Source organism: Gorilla gorilla, chromosome 6 (assembly GCF_029281585.2).
Source record: "Gorilla gorilla gorilla isolate KB3781 chromosome 6, NHGRI_mGorGor1-v2.1_pri, whole genome shotgun sequence".
NCBI lineage: Eukaryota > Metazoa > Chordata > Mammalia > Primates > Hominidae > Gorilla > Gorilla gorilla.
The window spans coordinates 31,058,922-31,086,680 of record NC_073230.2 but is presented as its reverse complement, the minus strand read 5'-3'; the positions used below and the strand labels follow the sequence as shown (position 1 = coordinate 31,086,680).

The 27,759-nt window shown below is 39.7% G+C and overlaps 2 protein-coding genes across 5 annotated transcripts in view; both read right to left on the bottom strand.

Moving 5' to 3' along the window:
* Window positions 1-414: 414 nt before the first annotated feature.
* The window catches only part of CCDC126 (coiled-coil domain containing 126), a 44,923-nt gene continuing 17,578 nt past the window's right edge, over window positions 415-27,759 (bottom strand). For all 4 annotated transcript variants that reach the window (XM_019030329.3, XM_019030330.3, XM_019030328.4 and 1 more), the window contains one exon: window positions 415-2,222. In XM_019030329.3, coding sequence (XP_018885874.1) covers window positions 2,038-2,222 — 185 coding nt within the window. In that variant the 3' untranslated portion in view covers window positions 415-2,037. The remainder of the gene's footprint in view (window positions 2,223-27,759) is intronic.
* On the bottom strand, window positions 19,377-22,885 carry LOC109027573 (rRNA-processing protein FCF1 homolog). Its single transcript, XM_019030327.4, has 2 exons — window positions 22,566-22,885; window positions 19,377-19,641 (listed from the first exon to the last, which is right to left on the bottom strand). The coding sequence occupies exons 1-2, from the start codon at window positions 22,838-22,840 to the stop codon at window positions 19,377-19,379; spliced, it is 540 nt and encodes a 179-aa protein (XP_018885872.3). The 5' UTR covers window positions 22,841-22,885.

The following is a 27,759-nucleotide window of genomic DNA, read 5'->3' as shown; positions in this document are numbered from 1 at the left end:
TGGACAAAAGCAGAAGTGCCGCTCAGTTACTTGGCAGAGTGTCCAGTAAGGGTCCACTGTAAAACCACCATACATCCACTCAAGGATGACTAAGGGCAGACTGATGGGTAAGCTACTGGAAGGGCTTGAGCTCACTACATACTGTTGATTTTTAAATGAAGCTCATACCCATTTCAGATTATCAGTTTACTGTTGATTTTTAAGAAGTCAAGCCTTAGTTCTCCAACCTATCTCTGCACTCAGACTCTCCTACCCTAGTATCAAATGAGAGGCACTATTGGGTAATCTTCAGTTTTTCTCTTTTGAAAAAGTTATCTGGAATTGAAACAAAACCAAATTTTTCTTAAGATTCCTTTTAACCATTTATCATTTATTAAATGTACAACCAGCATTAAAGAAAAAAGCCTGTAATACTTTGTAGGTAGAAATAATATATTTTATTTCATCCCTGAAAAAAACAACAACAAAAACAAAAATGTCCACATCTAATAGGAGAGACTAAACAATTATTCCAAACTTCTACCTGGCAATGGCATATAATTAATTTCTTCACATAAAGGTAGACAGTACAGAGAAGAGAAGAGAGATTTGGAAATCTGTCTTTCATGAAACAATATTTCACATATTTATTTTAATAAAATATTATAATTATTGCTACATGTGGTAGCATATTGTAATGATGAACAATACAATATCTAAATTCTATATAGTCTAAATCTAGAAGCTAGCTGCACTTAAGCAGTTACTATAGAGAATAAATACTATGAAATATAGGGCACCATGTGGCAATCAGATTTGCTACAAGGGAAATTTAAATAAAAGTATAATTTGTTTTATACTAGAATTACCCAAGATTAGGGTTCCCTGTGCTATACACAGCTTTTTTCCTGAAAAGATAGTCAATCTTCATAGTTTATATTTTAAATGTTCTTATTTTAAGTGGCCATTATATAAAATGAATATCTAATGTATCTGTTATACAAATTCAAAATTTCATAAAGGATACTCTTATATAATATAATGTTAACATTTTCCAAGCAATTTAATGCAGCACAAAAGTACCTTTATTATATACACCTGGCTAAAGTCCTCAAGAGTTCCAGTCTCCAGAGTCCCTTCCTCCTGGACCAATATAATAAAAGCAAAATTAACCCAAATATGGAAATAATGTGCTTTCCTGATAGCATAGACACTCAAAGGATTAAACTTTTAAATGAACATTCATGTATGTGAAAAATCATGAATACTTTAGTTATTGTTACTCTCATCATAAAAATATCTTTTATTCTTCAGAATATGAGAAAACTTTAAGTACAAGATTAGAGTTTACAACTATTTTAATGCTGTTATTAAATTGCCCCAATGTTTACGATAGGTAATGGACAGTGGCTGCTACCCATTTCAAGATTATACTCTTATAAGTGTAATTTTTAAAAATATACAATAATTAACCTTCAGTTATTCTGAAGGATAGTGCAAATCAATACATTCTTTGGGTCATGATTTCAAAACATTATTTTCAACATTATATTTCCTTTCTCTGCTCATAATTGGAATAACAAAATATAGTACTAGAAATAAGCACATTTTTTCAAATAGCCGTAGTCTAACAGTTACATCTATTGAGAACAAATGACAGAATGATTAAACATTCTTCACTTGTCCAAAAAACGTGTTATATACTTAAATAAATGTGTTATAGAAATGAATCCATGTTTTTCAGTGTTTTCATTTCAGCTTGATCTCAAACACAAAAGATTTATACAAAACTCACCTACCTGCTTACAACATCAACCAAATTACCAAATTCCCTTTAAGGACATAGTACAGCATTGAACAGACTTGCCTGAAAGCAAACAAATAACTTTAAAATTTTTATGTACAGAATTAGAGTTCCATGAATCCAGCATACTCCTTGAAAATGTGTAGAGCTTTTATTGTAAAGTATTGCTCTGTCCTAAGCCAGCAGTTATAAAGCTTTTCTGCCATAGGATATAATCCACAGTGGATGAAGCAGCACAAGGTGATTTTCAACTGCTATCTGATACTGCCCGAGACATTCGTTCTTTTATTTGTGGTTACTGGCACCAAATTCCCACTAGTACCATTGGTGGTGTTGGTTGCTGAGCCATTCACAACAATATAGTCAACTTTGTTCTCCAGCTTCACCAATCGTTGCAAAATGTCATCCAGAAGGACAGCAATTGTTCTTTTCAGATCCGCTAGGGGAATAAATCAGAATAAAATAAACATTAATAGAGCTCTTCATTTTTGTGTTTTTACAGTTTGAAGGAAAAAGGTGAACAAACTACTGGGTCATCTGAGGGAAAATGTACTAGAGAGAATGCACTCATACTACAAATAGGAAAAGCCTAATTTTTTTTATTTATTTATTTTTTTTGAGATGGAGTTTCCCTCTGTCTCCCAGGCTGGAGTGCAGTGGCATGATCTCGGCTCGCTGCAGCCTCCACCTCCTGGGTTCCAGCGATTCTCGTGCCTCAGCCTCCTGATTAGCTGGGATTACAGGCGCCCACCACGCCCAGCTAATTTTTGTATTTTTAGTGGAGACAGGATTTTACCACGTTGGCTGGGCTGCTCTTGAACTCCTGACCTCAGGTGATCCGCACTCCTCGGCCTCCCAAAGTGCTAGGATTACAGGTGTCAGCCACTGCTCCTGGCCCTAATTTTTAAATCAACAACATCATTTACAGAGTTTCCAAAAGGAATTTCAGAGTTGTAAATGTGGGGGAAACTCTCGCTTTTCTAGTGCGATATAATGGATTTTAAAGTCTGGTTCAAAATGTTAGCCCCGCTGTGAGTAACTCATTTACCTTAAGTTTCTTGAGCATTTTGTAAAAACTACCACAGACCTGTAATCCCAGCATTTTGGGAGGCTGAGGTGGGCGGATCACGAGGTCAGGAGATTGAGACCATCCTGTCTAACACAGTGAAACCCCGTCTCTACTAAAAATATAAAAAATTAGCCGGGCCTGGTGGCATGCGCCTGTGGTCCCAGCTACTTGGGAGGCTGAGGCAGGAGAATCCCTTGAACCAGGGAGGCAGAGCTTGCAGTGAGCGGAGATAGCGCCACTGCACTCCAGCCTGGGCGACAGAGCAAGACTCCATCTCAAAAAACAAAAAAAACAAAAAAACACAGACTAAGCCGGTAAACTAAAAAGCTAGCTAAGAAAGAGAGTCCATGAAATACAGAAATCGAGAACCTCCACAGGGGTGGAGTTGTGGGGGAGCCTAGGGTCCAGTGCAAATGCCAGGAACCTGTTCAGTGTAGTAGGACACTAGCAGTAGTTCTGACTTAAATTTCCTGCAGAAAAATGGTGGGGAAGACCGTATCTTCTAACCTCTTTGTAATGTTATGGAGTTTTAGTAAACTTTACTTGACAAGAATAAAATTATGAGGCTTTTCTGCCTTAGAATTCTCTTTCTCAGGTTCCCCAAAATCATCTAGCATATATTAGGTACTCAGTTAGTGACAATGAATACTGTTATTTTTGTTGATCCTGGACCAAAAAATGAGCCCAAGCCCTAATCCGGGATCACCAGGAGAGAAATCATCTAACAACTGATAAATGTGCTGATGGTTCTATCAGAAAAGCACAAGCAACAAAAGAGAAAATAGATAAACTGGACTTCATCGACATTTAAAACTTTTGTGCATAAAAGGACATTAATCAAGAAAATGAAAAGACAACCTATAGAATGGGAGAAAACATTTGCAAACCATATATTTGATAAAGATCTACTATCTAGAATATATAAAGATCTCTTACAATTCATGAACAAAAAGATAAATCAATTTTTAAAATGGGCAAAGGACTTGAATGATACTTTCTAAAGAAGATATGCAAATGGCCAGTAAGTACATGAAAAGATGTTCAATATCACTGGCCACTATCGAAATACAAACCAAAACTCAATCAGATACCATTTCACACTTACTAGGATACCTATCATCAAAGAAATGGAAAATAAGTGTTGGCAAGGATGCAGAGAAACTGAAACCCTCATACATTAGTGGTGGGAATATAAAATGGTGCAGCTGCTGTGGAAAAGAGTTTGTCAGTTCCTCAAAAACTTAAACATAAAATTGCCATGTGACCTAGGAATTCCACTCCTAGGTATATACCAAAAAAAAAAAAAAATCAAAAGGATTCAGAGCTCAGAGGGATACTTATATACCAATGTTCATTTCAGGTTTATTCACAACAGTCAAAAGGTAGAAACAACTCAAGTGTCCATCAACAGATAAACAGATAAACAAAATGTGGTATATATGTAAATACAATGGAATATTGTTCAGCCAGAAAAAGGAATGACATTCTGATACATGCTACAGCACAGATGAACCTTGAAAATGTTATGCTAAGTGAAATAAGCCAGACATCAATCAAATCAAATATTGTACAATTCCACTTATATAGAATATGTAGAATAGGCATATGTATACAGACAGAAAGTAGACTACAGGTTATTAAGGATCAGGGAAGGAAGGAATAAAGATTTACTGCTCAAATTTTATAGATTTCTTGTTTGGAGTGGTACAAGTTTTGGAAAGATACAGTAGTGATGGCAGCACAACACTGTGAATATAATGAATATTGATGAACTGCATATTTAAAAAAAAATTTTTTTTTTGAGACAGTTTCACTCTTGTTGCCCAGGCTGGAGTGCAATGGCGCGATCTCGGCTCATCGCAACCTCCACCGCCCAGGTACAAGTGATTCGCCTGCCTCAGCCTCCCGAGTAGCTGGGATTACAGGCATGCACCACCATGCCTGGCTAATTTTGTATTTTTAGTAGATGTGGGGTTTCTCCATGTTGGTCAGGCTGGTCTCGAACTCCCGATCTCAGGTGATCTGCCTGCCTCGGCCTCCCAAAGTGCTAGGATTACAGACGTAAGCCACCGTGCCCAGGCCCCAGATTTTATTTTGTTATTATTTTTTTTTTTTGAGACGGAGTCTCACTCTGTCACCCAGGCTGGAGTGCACTGGAGCAATTCCGGATCACTGCAACCTCCACCTCCCAGGTTCAAGCGATTCTCCTGCCTCAGCCTCCCGAGTAGCTGGGATTACAAGCATGCACCACCACACCCAGCTAATTTTTGTATTTTTAGTAGAGACAGGGTTTCACCATGTTGGCCAGGCTGGTCTCTGGTCTCGAACTCCTGACTTCAGGTGATCTGCCCACCTCGGCCTCCCAAAGTGCTGGGATTACAGGCGTGAGCCACTGCCGCCAGCCTTAAAAATTATTTTAATGGCAAATGTTGTTATCAATATTTTACGATTGTTTAGAAGTGGGGAAAAAAGGTATCAGAAAGGAGTAGTACTACCGTAGTGGTCGTGATAGAGGGTGATCAAAAAATACTTATCAGACAAAAAGAAATGTAATATAAAGTGAGGGGGAAACTATTTGGAGCAAGTCTTATGGTAAAATGAGATTTTCCAAGCAGTGCATCTCTGGCATCATTCATCATGAACACTTCAACATTCTAGTTTAAAGGGAATATACAAGAAAAACATTTACAAAAATCTTTCAGCAAGAAGTACCCAGGAATGAAATATCATGATATATACTTCTTTCAGATGGTACCAAAAAGAAATAAACATAGATATTTGTATATATAAGGAGGACTGGGTGCGATGGCTCACGCCTGTAATCCCAGCACTTTGGGCGGCCGAGGCGGGGTGGATCACTTGAGGTCAGGCATTCGAGACCAGCCTGGCCACCATGGCCAACATGGTGAAACCCCGTCTCCACTAAAAATACAAAAAAATTAGCCCAGGCGTGATGGCACATGTCTGTAGTCCCAGCTACCCGGGAGGCTGAAGCAGAAGAACTGCTTGAACTTGGGAGGTAGAAGTTGCAGTGAGCTGAGATCGTGCCACTGCACTCCAGCCTGGGTGACAGAGCGAGACTCCATCTCCAAAAAAAAAAAAAAGACATAAAAAAAATGTTAGCCAGTTGTGAGTTTAGATGAAAGATATATGATGTTTACCACATAATTTTTAAATTTTTTCTGTAGAGTTGAAAATTTTCAAAATAAAACACTGGGAGAGGGGACATTTATTTATTAATACCTTTCTATCAAGAGTTGCAATAGTATTTGGTAAACAGGAGATAATCATATTTTTTAAAACCCTTCAGCAGTAAGACTAAATCATAAATACTGGATGTCCTTTTCCATGGCAATCACCTCCTTTATAATATTAAAAGAAGTAGCAACCTAAAATGGGCAGGGGACAGTCTTAACACATTAACAAAATGAAGCTAAAAGCCTAGGAAGTTTGACATTAAACTGAGGTGTGAGAATTACAAAGGTGCAGTCTAATCACTTATTTCAGTCAGGGTTAGAAATTGGCAATTAAAGAAAAAGTCAGGATAAATGAGAAACAACTATATGATAACTTTACAAGGTTCTAAATTATTATTAAATATAGAGCTTTTAAATTTTCTAAAATCAACTGTTTTAATATTACAAAAAAAGAGACTAAGAGATTATATCTACCTTCCTCCATGACATAAAATCACTTCATTGAATATCAGAACGAAACTCTTATTTCTTGGAGTTCTTTCAAATACACCAAACATCTTCCTTTCTCTATATTCACAATACAATTTTATGTTTACATGTCATGAGACGACATCTTTAAGGGAATCCTATGCTTGTATTAATATTATATGTGCATCCATAATACTTTCCCCCATAAAGCTCTGTCACTGAAGGTGCTAGCAGTAAGAACCCCTTCCCTATCTTAGACCTTGAACCCCTAAAAGCAACTTGGAAACAGAGATCCTATCCTATCTATCCTTTTACTCTCAGCTCACCCAGCTTGGTGCTTCATCACACAGTAGACACTCGACAAATGTTTGAAATGAACATTTGCTGAAGGTCTAATTCACATGTTTGGTAGGTGGCATCATCACTGAGATAGAAATGAAGGATCCAATTTAGAAAATAAACCACTTTAAGGTTGCTCTGTTTCTACTTTAACTTCCTTATTCTGGGAGAAGATCAAATAGTTTAAGAAGGGAAAAGAATCACATAAAAACATAGACCTAGCCTGATTATTTCATAGCACACAAAAATCAAAAGAAGGGTATATGATGCTATTAAGTATGCTACAGATATTGGGTATAAAAAGATTCTAACTATGCTAAACATAATCAGTGACTATAAGGCACAGCAGGAAGCCACTATCATCCCTTTAACTATGGAACAGAGGGAGAATGTAGTATTTACCAGAGGCCAAGTCCAAGGTCACCTCGTGGAAAAACAGAACCAAGGCAGGCTGTCTGGCAGAAGGTAACACTACAAAACAATCATGGGTACCGCCAGAGACCCCACCTGAAGAATAGAGGGAGGGGAAAAAATACCTTCCCTTCCTCCTACTTTCCAAATTCCTCCCATACCTCCCACTGGCTGAACCCAGGCAGAAGAAGCCAGCTGATTTGGGAACTTGGAAAATGCCACCTACTGGAATCGCTCACTCTTCCTTGAGAAATAGAACAGAGAAAGGGTAAGGAATAAAGCTGAAGGCAACCAGCCACAGTACTGGCACAAACATAAGCACACACGCTCTTGCAGACCCCCTACTTATGTCACATGTCTTTTATGTTTTGTTTGTTTGTTTTTTGAGACACGGTCTTGCTCTACTTGCTCTATCGCCCAGGCTGGAGTGCAATAGCACAATCATGGCTCACTGCAGCCTCGACCTCCTGGATTCAAGTGATTTCCTCCCACCTCAGTGCCCCCTCCCCACCCCCTGCCAAATAGCTGGGACTACAGGCACACACCACCATGCTGGGCTAATTTTTGTAGAGACAGGGTTTCACCATGTTGCCTGGACTACTCTTGAACTCCTGGGCTCAAGCAATCCATCCACCTCAGCCTCCCAAAGGGCTGGGATTACAGGCGTGAGCCATCAGGCCTGGCCGTACTTTATCTTTTTATACCTAAATATTGTTTCCTGGTTTGTACTCTTAATGTCAGCTGCCTCAAATCTATTTTGTAGAGAGGCAGGTCTAAATAGATAAACCTGTATGTACACACAGAAGGAATAAAACTGTTGTAAAATGTAAAATGACACAGAAGTGTTTGATAAACATTGAACAAGTCAAACACTTTTCCTTATTAATATTTTTCAAATTCAAATCAATACTTTACCACCACTAAATATCAGCTTAATGGTGCAAGCAAGAAAATCTAGAAATCACTTCTTTTCTTTTTCCTTTTTTTTTTTGGATACAGGGTCTCACTCCGTCCCTGCCCAGGCTGGAGTGCTGTGGTGCAATCTCGGCTCATTGCAGCCTCGACCTCTGGGCTCAGGAGGTCCTCCCACCTCAGCCTACCAAGTAGCTGGGATTACAGGTGCCCACCACCACACTCAGCTACTTTTCTGTAGAGACAAGGTTTTGCCATGTTGCCAGGCTGGTATCGAACTCCCGATCTTAAGTGATCCTCCCTCCTTGGCCTCCCAAAGTGCTAGGATTACAGGCATGAGTCACCACACCCAGCCAGAAGTCGCTTCTTGGTTATCAAACTGAGTTACCCAGTGTAAAGTTTTACTATGAAGCTACTAGCAGTAAAGGAAGAATGCTTCCAAAGAAATACAAACTAAATATCATAGCAAAGAGAACACCATAGGTAAAAGTGCTTTCAAAGACCTCATCAATTCTATGATTAAGTGTACATTCATTGTTTAATCTTTTGTATTTTTAATATAGCTACCTTCTCCCACTCGGTGCTTAATAAATTATGTCACTCAAGAATTACTTTATTACTTCTCTTCTTAAGATTGCAAGGCAGGGCCGGGCACAGTGACTCATGCCTGTAATCCCAGCACTTTGGGAGGCCGAGGCAGGCGGATCACCTGAGGTTGGGAGTTCCAGACCAGCCCGACCAACATGGACAAACCCCTTCCCTACTAAAAATACAAAATTAGCTCAGTGTGGTGACCCATGCCTGTAATCCCAGCTACTCAGGAGGCTGAGTCAGGAAAATCGCTTGAACTCAGGAAGTGGAGGTTATGGTGAGCCAAGATCACGCCATTGCACTCCAGCCTGGGCAACAAGAGCGAAACTCCGTCTCAAAAAAAAAGGACTGCAAGGCAGTTTAGATCACATGAGTGAACTAAGGTAAGTTCTCATCAGACATTAAATACAAATACCTCAGTTCCTAAAATAAGCCTAATTTTTCCTAAGAAATGCTAGATAATGGCTTTGCCTAAATGATACAAATCACCATAAATAGACTACGTTTTAAATAGCTACATCAAAATTATATCTAATAGGAATTCTGAGATTGACTTTCCTTTAACGTATCTGGAATACAAGGACCACGCATTTTACAGGTTTGGCTTCAGGTTTTTTCCTTAATTGTTAAATTAACTTTTTGTTTTGAGATAACTGTAGATTTACAAAGAGTTGTAAGAAATAATAAATACAAAAATTCCAATTCCCTTTGCCCAGTTTCCCTACAATGGTAACATCTTGCAAAACTGTATACAATATCACAACAAGAATGCTGACATTGATAAGAGTTAAGATGCAGAATATTTCTATCACCATTAGGATCCCTATGTTGCCCTTTTACAGTAAAACCCACTTGCCTCCCATTAATCTGTTTATTTGGTATATGGTACTACAATGATTGATCTTCAAATACTGAACAGCTTTGCATCTTTGGAATAAATGCCACTTTGTGGCCAGGCGTGGTGGCTCATACCTGTAATCCCAGCACTTTGGAAGGCCAAGGCGGGCGGATCACTTGAGGTCGGGAGTTCCAAGACCAGCCTGGCCAACATGGTGAAACCCTGTCTTTACTAAAAATACAAAAATTAGCCAGGCATGGTGGCAGGCACCTGTAATCCAAGCTACTTGGAAGGCTGAGGTGGGAGAATCACTTGAACCTGGGAGGCAGAGGTTTCAGTGAGCAGAGATCACACCACTGCAGTCCAGCCTGGGCAACAGAGTGAAACTCCATCTCAAAAAAAAAAAAACAAAAAAAAACCACTTGGTGTTTAATTTTTTTTATATGCTGCTGAATTGTTTGCTAATATTTTCTTAAGAATGTTCACATCTATATTTGGGGGAATTTTGATCTGCAGTTTTTATTTTTTATACTGTATTTGCCTAGCTGGGTGTAAGGATAAAACTAGCTTTATAAAATGAACTAGGAATTGCTCCTTCCCCTTCTATTTTCTGGAAAAGATTGCATTAAAGTATGCTAATTCTTCTTTAAACTGCAGAGAGAATTCTCCAGCAAAACCATCTGGGCCTACGGATTTTTTTTCGGGGTGGGGGGGGGGACTTTTAAATTATAAATTAAATTTCTTCTTTTTTTTTTTGAGACAGGGTCTCCCTCTGTCACCCAGGCTGAGGTGCAGTGGCTCCATCTCTGCTCACTGCAGCCTCTGCCTCTAGGGTTCAAGCAATTCTCCTGCCTCAGCCTCCTGAGTAGCTGGGATTACAGGTCCACACCATCACGCCCGTCTAATTTTTTTGTTTTTAGTAGAGACAGGGTTTCAGCATGTTGGTAAGGCTGGTCTTGAACTCCTGACCTCATGATCCACCTCAGCCTCCCAAAGTGCTGGGATTACAGGCGTGAGCCACCACACTTGGCCAAATTTCCTTAACGGCTATAGGGCTATTCAAATTATCTATTTCATATTGGGTGGATTGCAGCAATTTGTTTTTTGAGAAACTGATCCATTTCATCCAAGTTATCAAATTTATGTGTCTTAGAGCTGTTCAGTGTTCCTTTATTATCCTTTTGATATCTGCAGGGTCTGCCCTGATATTCATTTTTTCATTCCTGATGTTGGTAATTTATGTCTTTTTTCTTTTTCAGTCTTATAAGTTTGTCCTTTTTTTTTTGACCCTATTAAAGGACAAGTTCTTTGTTTCATTGATTTTCTCTACTGTTTTTCTGTTTTCAATTTCATTGATTTCTTCTTTTATCGTCACCATTTCCTTTTTTCTGCTTGTTTTGGATTTAGTTTGCTTTTCTTTTTCTAGGTTCTCTAATAGCTTAGATTACGGATTTGAGACTTTTCCTCTTTTCTGATTTATGCACTTAGTGCATAAATCTAAATTTCCCTCTCAGCACTGCTTTAGCTGTGTCCCACAATTTTTTATGTTGCATTTTCATTTGTATTCATTTGCCTTGAGATTTCCTCTTTGACTCATTATTTAGAAGTATGTTGTCCAGTTTCCAACTATTAGAGATTTTCCTATCATCTTTCCATTATTGATTTCTACACTGTGGTCAGAGAATATACTCAGAATGATTTCAATTCTTTTAAGTTTGTGAGGCTTGTTTTATGGCCCAGAAAAAGGTCTACTTTGGTAAATATTCTATGGACTTTTTTTTTTTTTTTTTTTTGAGATAGGGTCTTGCTCTGTCACCCAGGCTAGAGTGCAGCAGCCTGCTCATGGCTCATTGCAGCCTCAACCTCCTGGGCTCAAGGGATCCTCCCACCTCAGTCTCCCTAGTTAAGAGCTCCTGTTCTCAAGCAATCTGCCCATCTTGGCCTCCCAAAGTGCTGGGGTTACAGGTGTGAGCCACCACACCCAGCCTTCATGGATGATTGATTGATTGATTCACTGAAACAGTCTCACTTTGTCACCCAGGCTGGAATGCAGTGGCACAATCTCAGCTCACTGCAACCTCTGTCTCCCGGTTCAAGCAATTCTCATACCTCAGCCTCCTGAGTAGCTGGAATTACAGGCGTGCACAACCACAAGCAGCTAATTTTTGTATTTTTAGTAGAGATGGGGTTTCACCTTTTTGGCCAGGCTGGTCTTGAACTCCTGACCTCAAATGATCTGCCTGCCTTGGCCTCCCAAAGTGCTGGGATTACAGGCGAGAGCCACCACACCCTGCCTCCATGGACTCTTGAAAAATGTGTATTCCACTATTGTTGGAATGTCATATATATATATGTAAATTGGATAAACAGAGCATTCTACATATGTCAATATGTAAACTTTTTACGTACAAATTTTAAAACTTGTCTTTCATAGGTAAGGCTGGTCACTTTCCTTTTTCTTTTTCTTTTTCCAAATTTTAATTATTATGTTGTCTTGGCATGAAATTCTTAGCATGGGTTTATCCCGATTGGGGTTTGCTCAGCTTCTTAAATCTGAGGACTCTGTCTTTTGCCAAATATGGAAATTTTACAGTATTTCTTCGATTGCTTTTCCAGCTCTGCTCTCATTCTCTTCTCCTGAAATTCTGATGACACAAATGTTAGATTTTTAAGTTATGGTCCCAGAGGTTCTGGAAGCTCTATTCTTTTTATTTATTTTTGTCTGTTTTTCTCCCTGTTAGTTGGATTGGGTAATTACATTGTTCTATCTTCCAGTTTACCGATTCTTTCCTCTGTCCCCTCCATTCTGTTGTTGAGTCCATTTGCTGAACTTGTTAATTTAATTGTATTTTTCACTTCTAACATTTCCATTTGGTTTTTGTTCATATGATCTATTTTTCTCCTGAGACTTTCTATTTTTTTTTGAAGGTGTCTTTTTCATTTGCTTCATATTCATTAAATGCTCATTGGAGAAATTTTATCATAGCAGCTTTAAAATCTTTTTCAGATAATTCTAATATATCATTGTCTTAGCCTATTCGGGCTGCCATCACAAAACACCACAGACTAGGTAATTAATAGAAATTGATTTCTCACAGTTCTGGAGGCTGGAAAGTATACACTATCAAGGGGCCGGCAGATTTGGTATCTGCTGAGAGCCTGTTCCTCACAGATGGTGTCTTCTAGGTGTCCTGACATGGCAGAGGGGTGGAAGAGACAAGGCAGCTCTCTGAAGCCTCTGTTTATAAAGGGCATTAATCCCATTCATAAGGGTAGAGTCCTCATGACATGATCACCTCCCAAAGACGCCACCTTCTAATACTACCAAATTAGGTTTCAACATATGAATTTTGGAGGGACACATACATTCAAACCATAGCAGTCACTGTCATTTTTCATTCAGTCTGAGACCTTCCTGGTTCTTGGTATAAGTGATTTGTGTTTGAAATCTGGACATTTTCATATTATGAGACTCTGGATCTTATTTAAACCTCCTGTTTTAGGTGGTTTTCTCTAACACCACTCTGGCAGGGGAGGGGTGCCACCTTTTTACTGCCAGGCAGAGGCAGAAGTCCAGGTGCCCCATTCAGCTTCCACGATACTCAAGGGTGGTGGGCTCCTCACTCCTGCTGGGTGGAGAAGGGAGTTCCAGGTCCCCATGTACTCTCCACTGACAGTGTGGTGGGGATGGCCTCATACTCACTGGGGACAATGAATGTCCTGACTCTCCACAGGCTTCCCCTGACATCACACCAGAGGGAAGGGAGATGAACGGTTCGTTACTCCCATGTGGAGGTAAAGTCCTGATTCTCCATGTGGTCTCCACTGGTCCCATGAGTACAGTGGGGACAGTTCTCACTCCTGGCTGGCTGGCAGGGGTGACATTTCCTGCTCCTACTGCCTTCTCTAACACCTCCATGGCAGGAATGTTGTATGCCTCACTGTAGCCTCACAAGGATAAAAGTCTAGGCTTACCACTTGGCCTTTGATCAGGTAGCTGGTAGTGCAGCAACAGGTTTTTTCTGTGATGTTTGGCTAGAGGAGAGCTGTTATTGACTACAAGTTTTCTAGCTTGCTAGGCTGCCTTTTCTTGGCTAGAGAGAACAGGCTTTTGTTGGGGCTTTTTCTGTCTTTGCCTGTTGGCAGTATCTAGGTTGCTGACTTCTTCAGCTCCAACTCTGAAATACACACAGGGAACATACCACTGTGTCACTCCTGGTCTCCTGAGGTCCCTAGACTGTCTGACTTTTTCTCCTCCAGAGTCTTATATAAAATGTCCAAGGCTTTTGGTTGTATTTGGATGGAAAGAACAGGGGAGAGATGCATAACATAGATGAGGATGGATCTCCATTTTCCTAGAAGTCCCCGGTGTGAGAAATTTTTAAAACTGGTTTTCTTCAAACTATAAAAGATCATCTCCAATAGCCTGCTTCTGAAAATGCTTATAACACTGTTTTCCATTCATTACTTATACAATAATTTATATATTTTAAAAATGAATTAAAGAAATTTTAATCTTGGTCATTTTACTAAGGAAAATTTTTGCTGGGTTTGTGTACAAGAGCAATAATTTTTAAACTATTATTTTCTGAAGAACATTTAAATATTAACATTAAATTATTCTCCTGGCTGGGAGTGGTAGCTCACACCTGCAATCCCAGAACTTTGGGAGTCTGAAGCAGGACTGCTTGAGCCCAGGAGTTTGAGATCAGCCTGGGCAACAGAGCAAGACCCCATCTCTTAAAAAAAAAATTGGCTCTGTGTTTTGGTGCACACCTGCAGTCCCAGCTTCTAGGAAGGCTGAAGCAGGAGGATCACTTGAGCCCAGGAGGTCGAGGCTGCAGTGAGCCATGATCGTGCCACTGTACTCCAGCCTGGGTGACAGAGCAAGACCCTATCAAAAATTATTCTCCTAAAATATTTATACATTCTTTTTTTTTTTTTTTTTTTGTTCTGAGACAGAGTCTCACTCTCGTCGCCCAGGCTGGAGTGCAGTGGTGCGATCTCAGCTCACTGTAACCTCTACCTCCTCGGTTCAAGCGATTCTTGTGCTTCAGCCTCCCGAGTAGCTGGGACTACGGGTGCCTGCTGCCTACCTCAAGTGATCCACCCACCTGGGCCTCCTAAAGTGCTGGGATTACAGGTGAGCCACCGCAACTGGCCTTTTTTTTCAGAGCCAGGGTCTCACTATGTTGCCCAAGTTGGTCTCAAACTCCTGGCCTCAAGTGATCTTCCTGCCTCAGTCCCCCAGAGTGGTGGGATTACAGGCGTGAGCCACTGCACCTGGCTGGCATCTATTTTTTATTTAAAGTGTTCAGCTACACTGATAAAGAGGAAAGCCAAAACCCTTAAAAGAAAGCAGGGTCAGTCGGAAAGCCTGATGTGGTTAAGGACTAGTGTTGCTGGAGATTCAGAACCAGGTTTAGGAAACCATGCACCAACTGCAAGGTGTTCCAGAGCAGTCAGTGTGAAGCTGGAGCAAGTATTCCCAATTCATTGTTCTAGGCAAATCACAGAATCCAACAGAGAGAATATTACATAGGAAGAAAACAAAATTCCATCACAGAGGACTAAGAATATGGAGGAAAAGATATAAGGTGGATGGAAATGATTATAGATTAAAGAGAAAGCACATATTAACTGTTCAAAATGTACAGGTCATTATAAAGTTGAATTAATCTGTCCATAGTCTTCAAAACAGTAACAATTTATTATAGACTAGCATTTTAAAAAAATATTAGCTAATGCAGAAACAGAAAACCAAACACTGCGCGTTCTCACTTCTAAGTGGGAGCTAAATGATAAGAACTTATGAACACAAAGAAGTAAACAACAGACACTGGGTCTACTTGAGTGGGGAGGGTGGGAGGAGGGAGAGAAGCAGAAAAGATAACTATTGGGTACCAAGCTCAGTACCTGGATGATGTAATAATATGTACAATGAACCCCCATGACACGTGTTTATCTAACAAATCTTCACATGTACCCCCAAACCTAAAATAAATATTTTTTTAATTTCCATTAAAAAAATATATTAGCTTATGTTTATTTTACCAACTGGAAAAAATAGGATAAACAGCTCAAAAGAGGTCCATTCAATAAATATTTTTGATTGACTAGCTTATTTGTATAGTAATGAAAGGCTATGGATAAATGGTTTCTATAGATGGCTAAAGGTTTAAGTTATTGTAGAATTCTAATCTTATTATAATTTATACTCCTATTTCAAATTAATGGAGCCAAGGAAGAAATTCAAATAATGAAACTAGAATAACTGGCTAACTCATCTGGAGAAAAGAAGCTGCATCTTACTGCTTACACCAGAAGTCCCAACTGTATTACAACTATAAATGTAAAACAAACAAAAAACAACTAAAAGCATAATACATTAGAATATAAGTTATGGAGAAAAAAATTTTCAGCACAAAACTAAATCATAAAAATGTATTTTACTACATAAAATTTTAAAACAGCACACCCAGTTATTAGGCAACTGAAAATCAAAAGAAAAACCTCTGTAACACATGACAGCATTAGCATCTTTATAAAGAATCAGTCAAGGCCGGGAGCGGTGGCTCACGCCTGTAACCCCAACACTTTGGGAGGCCGAGGCGGGTGGATCACGAGGTCAGGAGATCGAGACCATCCTGGCTAACATAGTGAAACCCCGTCTCTACTAAAAATACAAAAAAATTAGCTAGGTGTAGTGGCAGGCGCCTGTAGTACCAGCTACTCGGGAGGCTGAGGCAGGAGAACGGCACGAACCTGGGAGGCAGAGCTTGCAGTGAGCTGAGAGAGCGCCATTGCACTCCAGCCTGGGCGACAGAGCAAGACTCTGCCTCAAAAAAAAAAAAAAAAAAAAATCAGTCAAATAAGAAATAAACAAATTTCCCAGGAGAAAAATTGTCAAGTGACTCAAATAATTCACATTCTCATATGTACAAGAAATACAAACAGCCAACAAACATTTAAAAAAACTTTTAACCTCCCCTGAAAGCAAATAAATCCAAAAGCAAACAACTAAATGCCATTTAAAATTAAATAGAATTGGTCAAAGTCTGCATATAAATGGTCACCTTCCCACTGATGGGAAAGTGGTATAGTAAGAATGTAAATTGGTAGAACCATTCTGGAGGGCAATCTGACAAATGTCTATTAAATTTAACGTGTGCACATCCTTGACCCCAAAATTCCACAATTAGGTAATCTATTCTTAAACATTCACACAAATATGAAATACATATACACACATATATATTTCATACACACAAATACACCACAGCACTAAATAAAACACACAAAAAAAGGCCAGCACCAAATTATTCATCATTAGAGAAGTAAACGAAAGACATTTATAAAATGAGATAATAGGCCAGGCATAGTAGCTCACATCTGTAATCCGAGCACTTTGGGAAGCCAAGGTGGGAGGATCGCTTGATTCCAGAAGTTTGAGAATATGCTGGGCAACACAGTGAGACCCTGACTCGACAACAACAACAAAAAATTAGCCCGGCAGGGTGGAGCACACCTGTAGTCTCAGCTACTTGGGTGGCTAAGGTGGGGGGATCACCTGAGCCCAGGAATTTGAGGTTATACTGAGCTATGATCACTCCACTACACTCCTGTCTGGACAAGAGCATGAGATCCTGTCTCAAAAATTAAAATAAAATGAAATAATATTGTCATTAAAAAGGATAAAATAGACCTATGTGTATAAAATGGAAGTATATTTACAGTAACTTAGTGAAAATAAGTTGCAAAACCAACATGTACAGTACGATGCCATTTTTGTTCAAAATAAAGCAATGTGTTGGAATATGCGTGCATATGTACCACAGGTTGGAAAACTACAGCTGAATGGCCACCTATCTTTGAAAATACAGTTTTATTAGGAAATAGGCATGCTCATTTATTATAACAGACACCATATACAACCCACAAAACTGAAAATAGTTATGACATAGCCCTTTAAGAAAATATATAGCCAAATGCTGATATATACCAAATTAACTGAAATTACCTCTGCTCTACTTTTGCTTATTTATGTTATCTGTTTCTGTAATATCTGGCTGGCCAGGGTGGCTCATGCCTGTAATCCCAGCACTTCGAGAGGCCGAGGTGGAAGGACGACATGAGGCCAGGAATTTGAGACCACACTAACCATCATTATTTCAGGAAAATCATCATGAAGGGAAGAAGGAAAAATATGTGTCCAGGGCATTCCCAGGTAAAGATGGTAAAGTGAACACAGGCATTTAGAATAAGCTTAGTCTAGGTACCCACAAAAACAGTGAACTGTTTTTCTCTTTTTGTTTTTAAGCACAAATCCACAAGGCTAAAGATAACAAACAAGAAAGGAGACCACAGTAACAAAACTCCAGGGCTGAATGGTAACTGACTTAGCAGAACTGAGAAAGCTAAATCTTTAATGAGAAGTAAGAAAAGCCAAGAAGCAATCCTGTTTTCTCCACAGAATCCTACCCCGAAAGGTCCCAGAAATTTTACACCATGTACTACTGAAAACAGAGGTAAAGAAAGGACTAAAAACCTAGAAGGACTAGGTGCAAAGTTCTGGGATATATGTGCAGGATGTGCAGGGGTTTTTTATTCCTAAAAAGATACAACAAAAATTTTTTACTGTAAATCGACAATTTATAATTGTATAAATTTATGGGTTACGAAGTGATGTCATAAATTGTGGATACAATATGGAATAATTAAATCAAGCTAGTTAACATATCCAATACTTCAAATATATTTCTGTGATGAGAACATCAATTTTGAAATGTATAATACCCCATTATTAAGTATATGCACCACACTGAACAACAGAACTCAATAAAGTATAAAACATATTCTTCCTGTCTGAGATTTTGTACCCTTTGACCATCATTAAACTTTTTTTTTTTTTTTTTTTGAGACAGTCTCACTCTGTCACCTAGGCTGGAATGCAGTGGCACAACTTCGGCCCACCACAACCTCTGCCTTCTGGGTTCAAGTGACTCTCCTGCCTCAGCCTCCACAGCAGCAGGGACTATAGGCAAGCAACACCACACCTGGCCAACTTTGTATTCTTAGTACAGATGGGGTTTCGCCATGTTGTCGTGGCTGGTCTCAAACTCCTGACCTCAGATGATCCGCCCACCTCGGCCTCTCAAAGTGCTGTACCACAGGCATCAGCCACCATGCCTGGTCTAAAATTTTTATGAGACAAAATATCAATTTCAAAACAGCATCAAAAAGTGAGCAGGCCAGGCACAGTGGCTCATGCCTGCAATCCCAGCACCTTGGGAGGCTGAGGCATATTTTTCTGTACTAAAAATACGAAAGTTTTTCTCTCTACTAAAAATACCAAAAAAAAAAAAAAAATCAGCTGGGCATAGTGGCACGAGCCTGCAATCCCAGCCACTTGGGAGGCTAAGGCAGGAGAACCGCCTGAACCCGGGAGGCAGAGGCTGCAGTGAGCTGAGATTGTGCCATGGCACTCCAGTCTGGGCAACAAGAGCAAAACTTCATCTCAAAAAAAAAAAAAAAAAAAGAGTGAGCATATTTAACCATCCTCAGCTCACAGCAGAGCAAACAGGTCAACAGAATAATAATTCATGCTACTGCATGTGTAATGAACTCGCAACAAGAGAACATTGGTTGCAGAAAGGCAGAGGAATTGTGTCTTGTAAGATTTAGAATGGAGGGGCTCCATAATCATCTGGCAACCATTCAATGTTGTATCTATGGTTAGAAATGTACATGATAGGAACTCCAGGAATCTTAAGGGTCAACTGTGGCTACAATGTAACATTTATGCTGAGCTACTCTCTGTACTAAGCAGTCATCTGCATGGGTTCCTTTGTGTGTACAAAACCTTGGATCCTTGGCTATCCTTAGAGCCACTCGATACTTCTGCCCCAATTTCTCAATTTCAGCCATTACACAATCAGTTATACAAGGGATACACCTGGCATACAGACAGTCCATCGTTGACTGCACTAAATCCAGTTTCTCTTTTAAGGAGAAGTTGATAAAGTTGGTATCAGAGAAGAGTCAAATAGGTGCAATAAAAAATGATAAAGGAGAGATCACCACTGATCCCACAGAAATACAAACTACCACCAGAGAATACTATAAACACCTCTACACAAATAAACTAGAAAATCTAGAAGAAATGGATAAATTCCTTGACACATACACCCTCCCAAGATTAAACCAGGAAGAAGCTGAATCTCTGAATACACCAACAACAGGCTCTGAAATTGAGGCAATAATTAATAGCTTACCAACCAAAAAAAGTCCAGGACCAGACGGATTCACAGCTGAATTCTACCAGAGGTACAAGGAGGAGCTGTTACCATTCCTTCTGAAACTATTCCAATCAACTGAAAAAGGGGGAATCCTCCCTAATTCATTTTATGAGGCCAGCATCATCCTGATACCAAAGCCGGGCAGAGACACAACAAAAAAAGAGAATTTTAGACCAATATCCCTGATGAACAACCATGCAAAAATCCTCAATAAAACACTGGCAAACTGAATCCAGCAGCACACCAAAAAGCTTATCCACCTTGATCAAGTGGGCTTCATCCCTGGGATGCAAGCCTGGTTCAACATACACAAATCAATGAACATAATCCAGCATATAAACAGAACCAAAGACAAAAACCACATGATTATCTCAATAGATGCAGAAAAGGCCCTTGACAAAATTCAACAGCCCTTCACGCTAAAAACTCTCAATAAACTAGGTACTGATGGAACATTATCTCAAAATAATGAGAGCTATTTATGACAAACCCACAGCCAATATCATACTGAATGGGCAAAAACTGGAAGCATTCCCTTTGAAAACTGGCACAAGACAGGGATGCCCTCTCTCACCACTCCTATTCAACATAGTGTTGGAAGTTCTGGCCAGGGCAATTAGGCAGGAGAAGGAAATAAAGGGTATTCAATTAGGAAAAGAGGAAGTCAAATTGTCCCTGTTTGCAGATGACATGCTTGTATATCTAGAAAACCCCATCATCTCAGCCCAAAATCTCCTTAAGCTGATAAGCAACTTCAGCAAAGTCTCAGGATACAATATCAATGTGCAAAAATCACAAGCATTCTTATACACCAACAACAGACAAACAGAGAGCCAAATCATGAGTGAACTCCCATTCACAATCACTACAAAAAGAATAAAATACCTAAGAATCCAACTTACAAGCGATGTGAAGGACCTCTTCAAGGAGAACTACAAACCACTGCTCAACGAAATAAAGGAGGATACAAACAAATGGAAGAACATTCCATGCTCATGGATAGGAAGAATCAATATCGTGAAAATGGCCATACTGCCCAAGGTAATTTATAGATTCAATGCCATCCCCATCAAGTTACCAATGACTTTCTTCACAGAATTGGAAAAAACTACTTTAAAGTTCATATGGAACCAAAAAAGAGCCCGCATTGCCAAGTCAATCCTAAGCCAAAAGACCAAAGCTGGAGGCATCACAATACCTGACTTCAAACTATACTACAAGACTACAGTAACCAAAACAGCATGGTACTGGTACCAAAACAGAGATACATACCAATGGAACAGAACAGAGCCCTCAGAAATAATACCACACATCTACAACTACCTGATCTTTGACAAACCTGACAAAAACAAGCAATGGGGAAAGGATTCCCTATTTAATAAATGGTGCTGGGAAAACTGGCTAGCCATATGTAGAAAGCTGAAACTGGATCCCTTCCTTACACCTTACACAAAAATCAATTCAAGATGGATTAAAGACTTAAACATCAGACCTAAAACCATAAAAACCCTAGAAGAAAACCTAGGCAATACCATTCAGGACATAGGCATGGGCAAGGACTTCATGTCTAAAACACCAAAAGCAATGGCAACAAAAGACAAAATTGACAAATGGGATCTAATTAACCTAAAGAGCTTCTGCACAGCAAAAGAAACTACCATCAGAGTGAACAGGCAACCTACAAAATGGGAGAAAATTTTCACAACCTACTCATCTGACAAAGGGCTAATATCCAGAATCTACAATGAACTCAAACAAATTTACAAGAAAAAAGCAAACAACCCCATCAAAAAGTGGGTGAAGGACATGAACAGACACTTCTCAAAAGAAGACATTTATGCAGCCAACACATGAAAAAATGCTCATCATCACTGGCCATCAGAGAAATGCAAATCAAAACCACAATGAGATACCATCTCACACCAGTTAGAATGGTGATCATTAAAAAGTCAGGAAACAACAGGTGCTGGAGAGGATGTGGAGAAATAGGAACATTTTTACACTGTTGGTGGGACTGTAAACTAGTTCAACCATTGTGGAAGTCAGTGTGGCGATTCCTCAGGGATCTAGAACTAGAAATACCATTTGACCCCACCATCCCATTACTGGGTACGTACCCAAAGGATTATAAATCATGCTGCTATAAAGACACATGCACACATATGTTTACTGCGGCACTATTCACAATAGCAAAGACTTGGAACCAACCCAAATGTCCAACAATGATAGACTGAATTAAGAAAATGTGGCACATATACACCATGGAATACTATGCAGCCATAAAAAAGGATGAGTTCACGTCCTTTGTACGGACATGGATGAAGCTGGAAACCATCATTCTCAGCAAACTATCGCAAGGACAGAAAACCAAACACCGCATTTTCTCACTCATAGGTGAGAACTGAACAATGAGAACACTAGGACACAGGAAGGGGAACATCACACACCAGGGTCTGTTGTGGGGTGGGGGATGGGGGAGGGATAGCATTAGGAGATATACCTAATGTAAATGACAAGTTAATGGGTGCAGCACACCAACATGGTACATATATACATATGTAACAAACCTGCACATTGTGCACGTGTACCCTAGAACTTAAAGTATAATAAAAATAGATTTAAAAAAAAAAAAAAGAAAAAATAAATAAAGTTGGTATCAACAAGGATGTAGTAAGGTGGGCCCAGCTGTGCATTACATTGGAAAAATAAGCAGGAAGGGTGTTGGGGAACTTCTCTTTCCTTTAATGCGCTGGGATCCTTTTCTTCTTTCTTCGTAGGTTTTAATCTATCCTTTTCTTTAAGCCTGTGATCTCTGAGTTTAAGCATGCGCTTCATGGTTGCATACTTCCTTGTTTTCTTTTGCTTCCCCATGGTCACGCCACACTCCTGTTTCTTCAGATGTGCAGGTTTGTTACATAGGTAAACCTGCGCCATGGTGATTTGCTGCTCCTGTCAACCCATCACCTAGGTAGGTATTAAGCCCAGCATGCATTAGCTATTTTCTATGAAGCAATTTCATCCTTAAATTCTGTGCACCACTCCAAAACCTCCCCCACTGCAGAAGATCTGAGATGTATTTTCCTAAGGGGATAGAGCAGTTGAGGGCCTGGGTTTACACTGGAAACTGGAAGAGTAAATGAAGGTAGTGAGTGCTGAGATCACTCTTCCTTGCCCAGCCTTTTTCTCTCACTCAGATCCCAGAACACTTACAGGCCTATACTCTCCAGCAACAGACAGGAAGTGCTTCTCCAGGGTATCTGACCAGCTCAACAGGAGAAACCTAAATATACTGATATTAGAGATCATCTCAAAGGAATAAAATACATTGATACTGTGTAATAAAAAATTTAGGCCAAGCGTGCTGGCTCACCCCTGTAATCCCAGCACTCTGGGAGGTGGAGGCAGGTGGATCACATGAGGTCAGGAGTTCAAGGTCAACCTGGCCTTGAACATGGTAAAACCTCATCTCTACTAAAAAACATAAAAATTAGCTGGCGCGGTGATGCATGCCTATAGTCCCAGGTTCTCGGGAGGCTGAGGCAGGAGAGTCACTTGAACCCAGGAGGTGGATGTTGCAGTGAGCCAAGATTGCACCACTGCACACCAGCCTGAGCAACAGAGCAAGATTAAAAAAAAAAAAAATTTTAGCTGATCTTTGTCTCCAGTTCTTGGGAGGTAGCCACTAAGTGCCTGGAATTTCCTGAGTGACGAATGTCTTTATTAGTCATGGTAGGCCCCTGGGACCACACCTGTTAGTTTACCTTAAGGAGGCAACTCAAAGTGGGGCTCTAGATATTTTGTGCTAATGGGAAGACCCAGAATGGGGGGTTGGGGAGCTGGCCATGTCAGAAAGGACAACCATGTGATTAGAGAGTTGGGGATTTTCAGCTGACTTCCAGGGAGGGGAGGAGGGGTGGAGATTAAGTTCAACCACGTGGGCAATGATTCAATCATGCCTACATAATGAGACCCCAATACAACTGTACATTGAAGTTCAGGTGAGATTCCCTAGTTGGCAATATTCTGCATATTATCACACACTGATGTGTGTTGGATATGCCAGGAGGGTAATGTGTCCTGGTTCTATGAAGAGAGGACAACAGAAACTGCATCTCGTACCCTCCCAGACCTTGTCCTATGCGTATCTCCCTTTGGCTGGCTCTAGCATCTATCCTCCTTCTACACTAAAACTGTAATAGTAAGTATACTTGGCTCTCTGTATCTGTAGGGAATTGGTTCTAGGACCCACCACGGATACCAAAATCCATGGATTTTCATGTCCCTTAGTTAGATCTCTGTATCTGTGGGTTCTGCATCCACAAATTCAATTACAGATTGAAAATAAAGTATTTATATCAAAAGTGATGCACAGTACTTTTCAGTGAGTTTTATGGGTCAATCTAGTGAATCGTCAAACATGAGGAGGTAATAACCCACAAATTTGTAGCCACTTGATCAGAAGTGAAAGTGGCCTGGGAATACCCTAACTAGTGGCTGGTGTCTGAAGTGAGGGCAGTCTTGTGGAGCACTGTGCCCTTACTGCAGGCCTAACTGCAGGTAGTTGGTATGAGAAGTCATTGTAAATATTAAGGATATACCCAAAGAAATGTCCCAGCCAGATCATCCTATAGTGAATACCACACAAAAGCTCAGCATTTGCCATCAACCTTTTAGTGCCTCATTTCTCAAATACAGACAAAGAATAAGGATCACCAGATATATCTGGAAGAAACATAAAAACGCTTCAGAAAAGCTACCATTGATAACCTCAGAGATGTAACAAAAGACAGCTTTTTTTCTTTTCTTTTTTTTTTTTTTTTTTTTTTTTTTTGGAGACAGCATCTCACTCTGTTTCCCAGATTAGAGTGCAGTGGTGCAATCTCGGCTCACTGCAACCTCCGTCTCCTGGATTCAAGTGATTCTCCTGCCTCAGCCTCCCGAGTAGCTAGGATTACAGGTGTGTGCCACCACGTCCAGATAATTTTCGTATTTTTAGTAGAGATGGGGTTTCACCATGTCGGCCAGGCTGATCTCGAACTCCTAACCTCAAGTGACCCACCTGCCCAGCCTCCCAAAGGCTCACCCTAGCTAGGATTACAGGGGTGAGCCACCGCGCCCAGCCCAAAAGATAGCTCTTAGAAATTAAAAATATTAGATGAGATTAAAAACTCCATAAAGATTTGGAAATTAAGCTAAGGAAATCGTCTCAAAAAATGAAGTAAAAAGACAGAAATGGAAAATAAATAAGGGAAAACTGGAGGACAACAGTCCAGAGAGCCCAAATGCTGAATTAACAGAATGCCAGAAAGAGTGAATGAAAAACACAGAAATCAAATTAATAAATTAAGAAAATATCCCAGAACTGAATGACATAAATTGCAGGATGTCCCACTGAGGGCCCAACACATGTACGAAAGAGACCCATACCCAGTCATATCATTGAGAAATTTTAGAATGGTATGGGACACAGACCTTACAAGATTCCAAAAATTAAGTCACATAAAAAGGATAAAGAAGAGCATCAGCTTCTCAAAAAGAACACTGGAACCTGGGGGGATGAGGAGTAAAACAGAACAGAGCAGAGCCTTTAAAATCTCAAGGAAAATTATTTCCATCTCAAGGAAAATTATTTCTATACCCAGCCAAACTTACAATGAAGCATGAGGGTTGAGGGGAAAAAGATCTTTTCAAGATATACAAGAACTCAAAACTTTTACCTATCTGCATCTTTCTCAGGAACCTACCAGAAGATCTGTTCCCTTAAAATCAGGGGATAACCAATAAAGAGGAAGCTTAAAAATTCTAGAAAATAGGAGATCCAATATAATAGAGGAGTAAAAGAAATCTACAAGATGATGACAAATTGTGATCTTAAAACAATTCACTGCTGCAATCCTAGAGAGCAAACAGTCCAGGCCAGAGCTGATTGGAAGGCATCAGGAAAGATTTCTTCAATATAAAGAAAGTGCTAAAATACCTAATGTGTCTGAATATGCTAGGAGAATATTTAAACAACTGTAGGGGGATGCAGTAGAAAACTAGGCAAAGAAGCAAAAATTGATACTTATTAAACTCTAGGGTGAAAAAGTTTATAGGAAAGTAACCATAATGTAATAGAGGAATACACTGTTTTATTGCACTTCACTTTACAGATATTGTGTTTTTACAATTGAATGTTTGCAGCAACTCTGCATGGAGCAAGTCTATTGGTGCCATCTTTCTAACAATATCTGCTCACTTTGTGTCTCTGTCATATTTTAGTAATTCTCATCGTATTTCAGACTTTTTCATTATTCTTGTATCTGCCATGGTGAGCTGATCAGCAATTGCTGATGTTACCATTGGAACTGTTTTGGGACACCTTGAATTCTATCTATATAAGACAGCAGACTTAATTCATAAATGTTACATGTGTTCTGACTGCTGCATCCACTGGCCTTTCCTCTGTCTCTCTCCCTCTCTTCAGGCCTCCCTATTCCCTTAGACATAACAATATTGAAATTAGGCCAATTAATAACCCTACAATGGCTTCTAAGTGTTCAAGTGTAAGGAAGAGTCCCTTTTCTCTCACTTTAAACTAAAAGCCAGAAATGATTAAATTTAGTGAGGAAGGCATGTTGAAAGCTGAGATAGGCTGAAAGCTAGGCCTTGTGCCAAACAGCCAACTTGTGACTGCAAAGGAAAAGTTCTTGAAGAGAATTAAAAGTGCTACTCCAGGGAACACATGAACAATAAGAAAGAAAAACAGCTTTACTGCTGAAATGAAGAAAGTTTGAGTGGTCTGGATAAAACATCAAAGCAGCCACAACATTTTCTTAAGCCAAAGCCTAATCCAGAGCAAGACCCCAACTCTCTTCAATTCTATGAAGGCTAAGAGAGGTTAGGAACCTGCAGAAGAAGAGCTGGAAGCTAGCAGAGGTTGCTTTTGAAGTTTAAGGAAAAAAGCGATTTCCATAAGATTCAAGTGCAAGGTGAAGCAGCAAGTGCTAATGGAGAATCTGCAGCAAGTTATCTAGAAGACCTAGCTAAGATCATTGATGAAGGTGGCTGTACTAAGTAACAAATTTTCAGTGTAGACAAAACATTCTTCTCTAGGAAGAAGATGCCATCTAGGATTTTCATAGCTAGTGAGGAGAAGTCAATGCCTGACTTCAAAGCTTCAAACCACAGGCTGACTTTCTTCTTAGGGGTAATGCATCTGGTGACTTAAAGTTGAAACCAATGCTCATTTATCATGCTGAAAATCCTAGAGCCCTTATGAATTATGCTAAATCTATTCTGCCTGTGCTCTATAAATGGAACAAGAAAGCCTGGGTGACAACGTATGTTTACAGAATGAGTTACTGAACATTTTAAGCCCACTAAGACCTACTGTTGAGACCCACTGTTCAGAAAAAACGATTCCTTTCAAAATATTACTGCTCCTTGACAATGTGCCCAGTCACCCAACAGCTCTGAAGATGTACAAGAAGATTAATATTTTCATGGCTGCTAACACAACATCCATTCTCCTGCCCATCGATAAAGGAGTCATTTGGACTTTTAAGTCTTATTATTTAAGAAATACATTCCATAAGGCCAGAGCTGATGGGTCTAGACGAAGTAAACTGAAAGCCTTCTGGAAAGGATTCACTATTCTAGATGCCATTAATAATATTCATGATTCATGAAAGGAGGTAAAAATGTCAACATTTATAAGAATGAATGAATAAATTAGAAGGTGATTCCAACCCTCATGGATGACTTTGAGGGGTTCAAGACTTCAGTGGAAGAAGTAACTGCAGAATTAAAAGTAGAGCCTGAAAACGAGACTGAATTGCCGCAATCTCATGATAAGACTTGAACAGATGAGG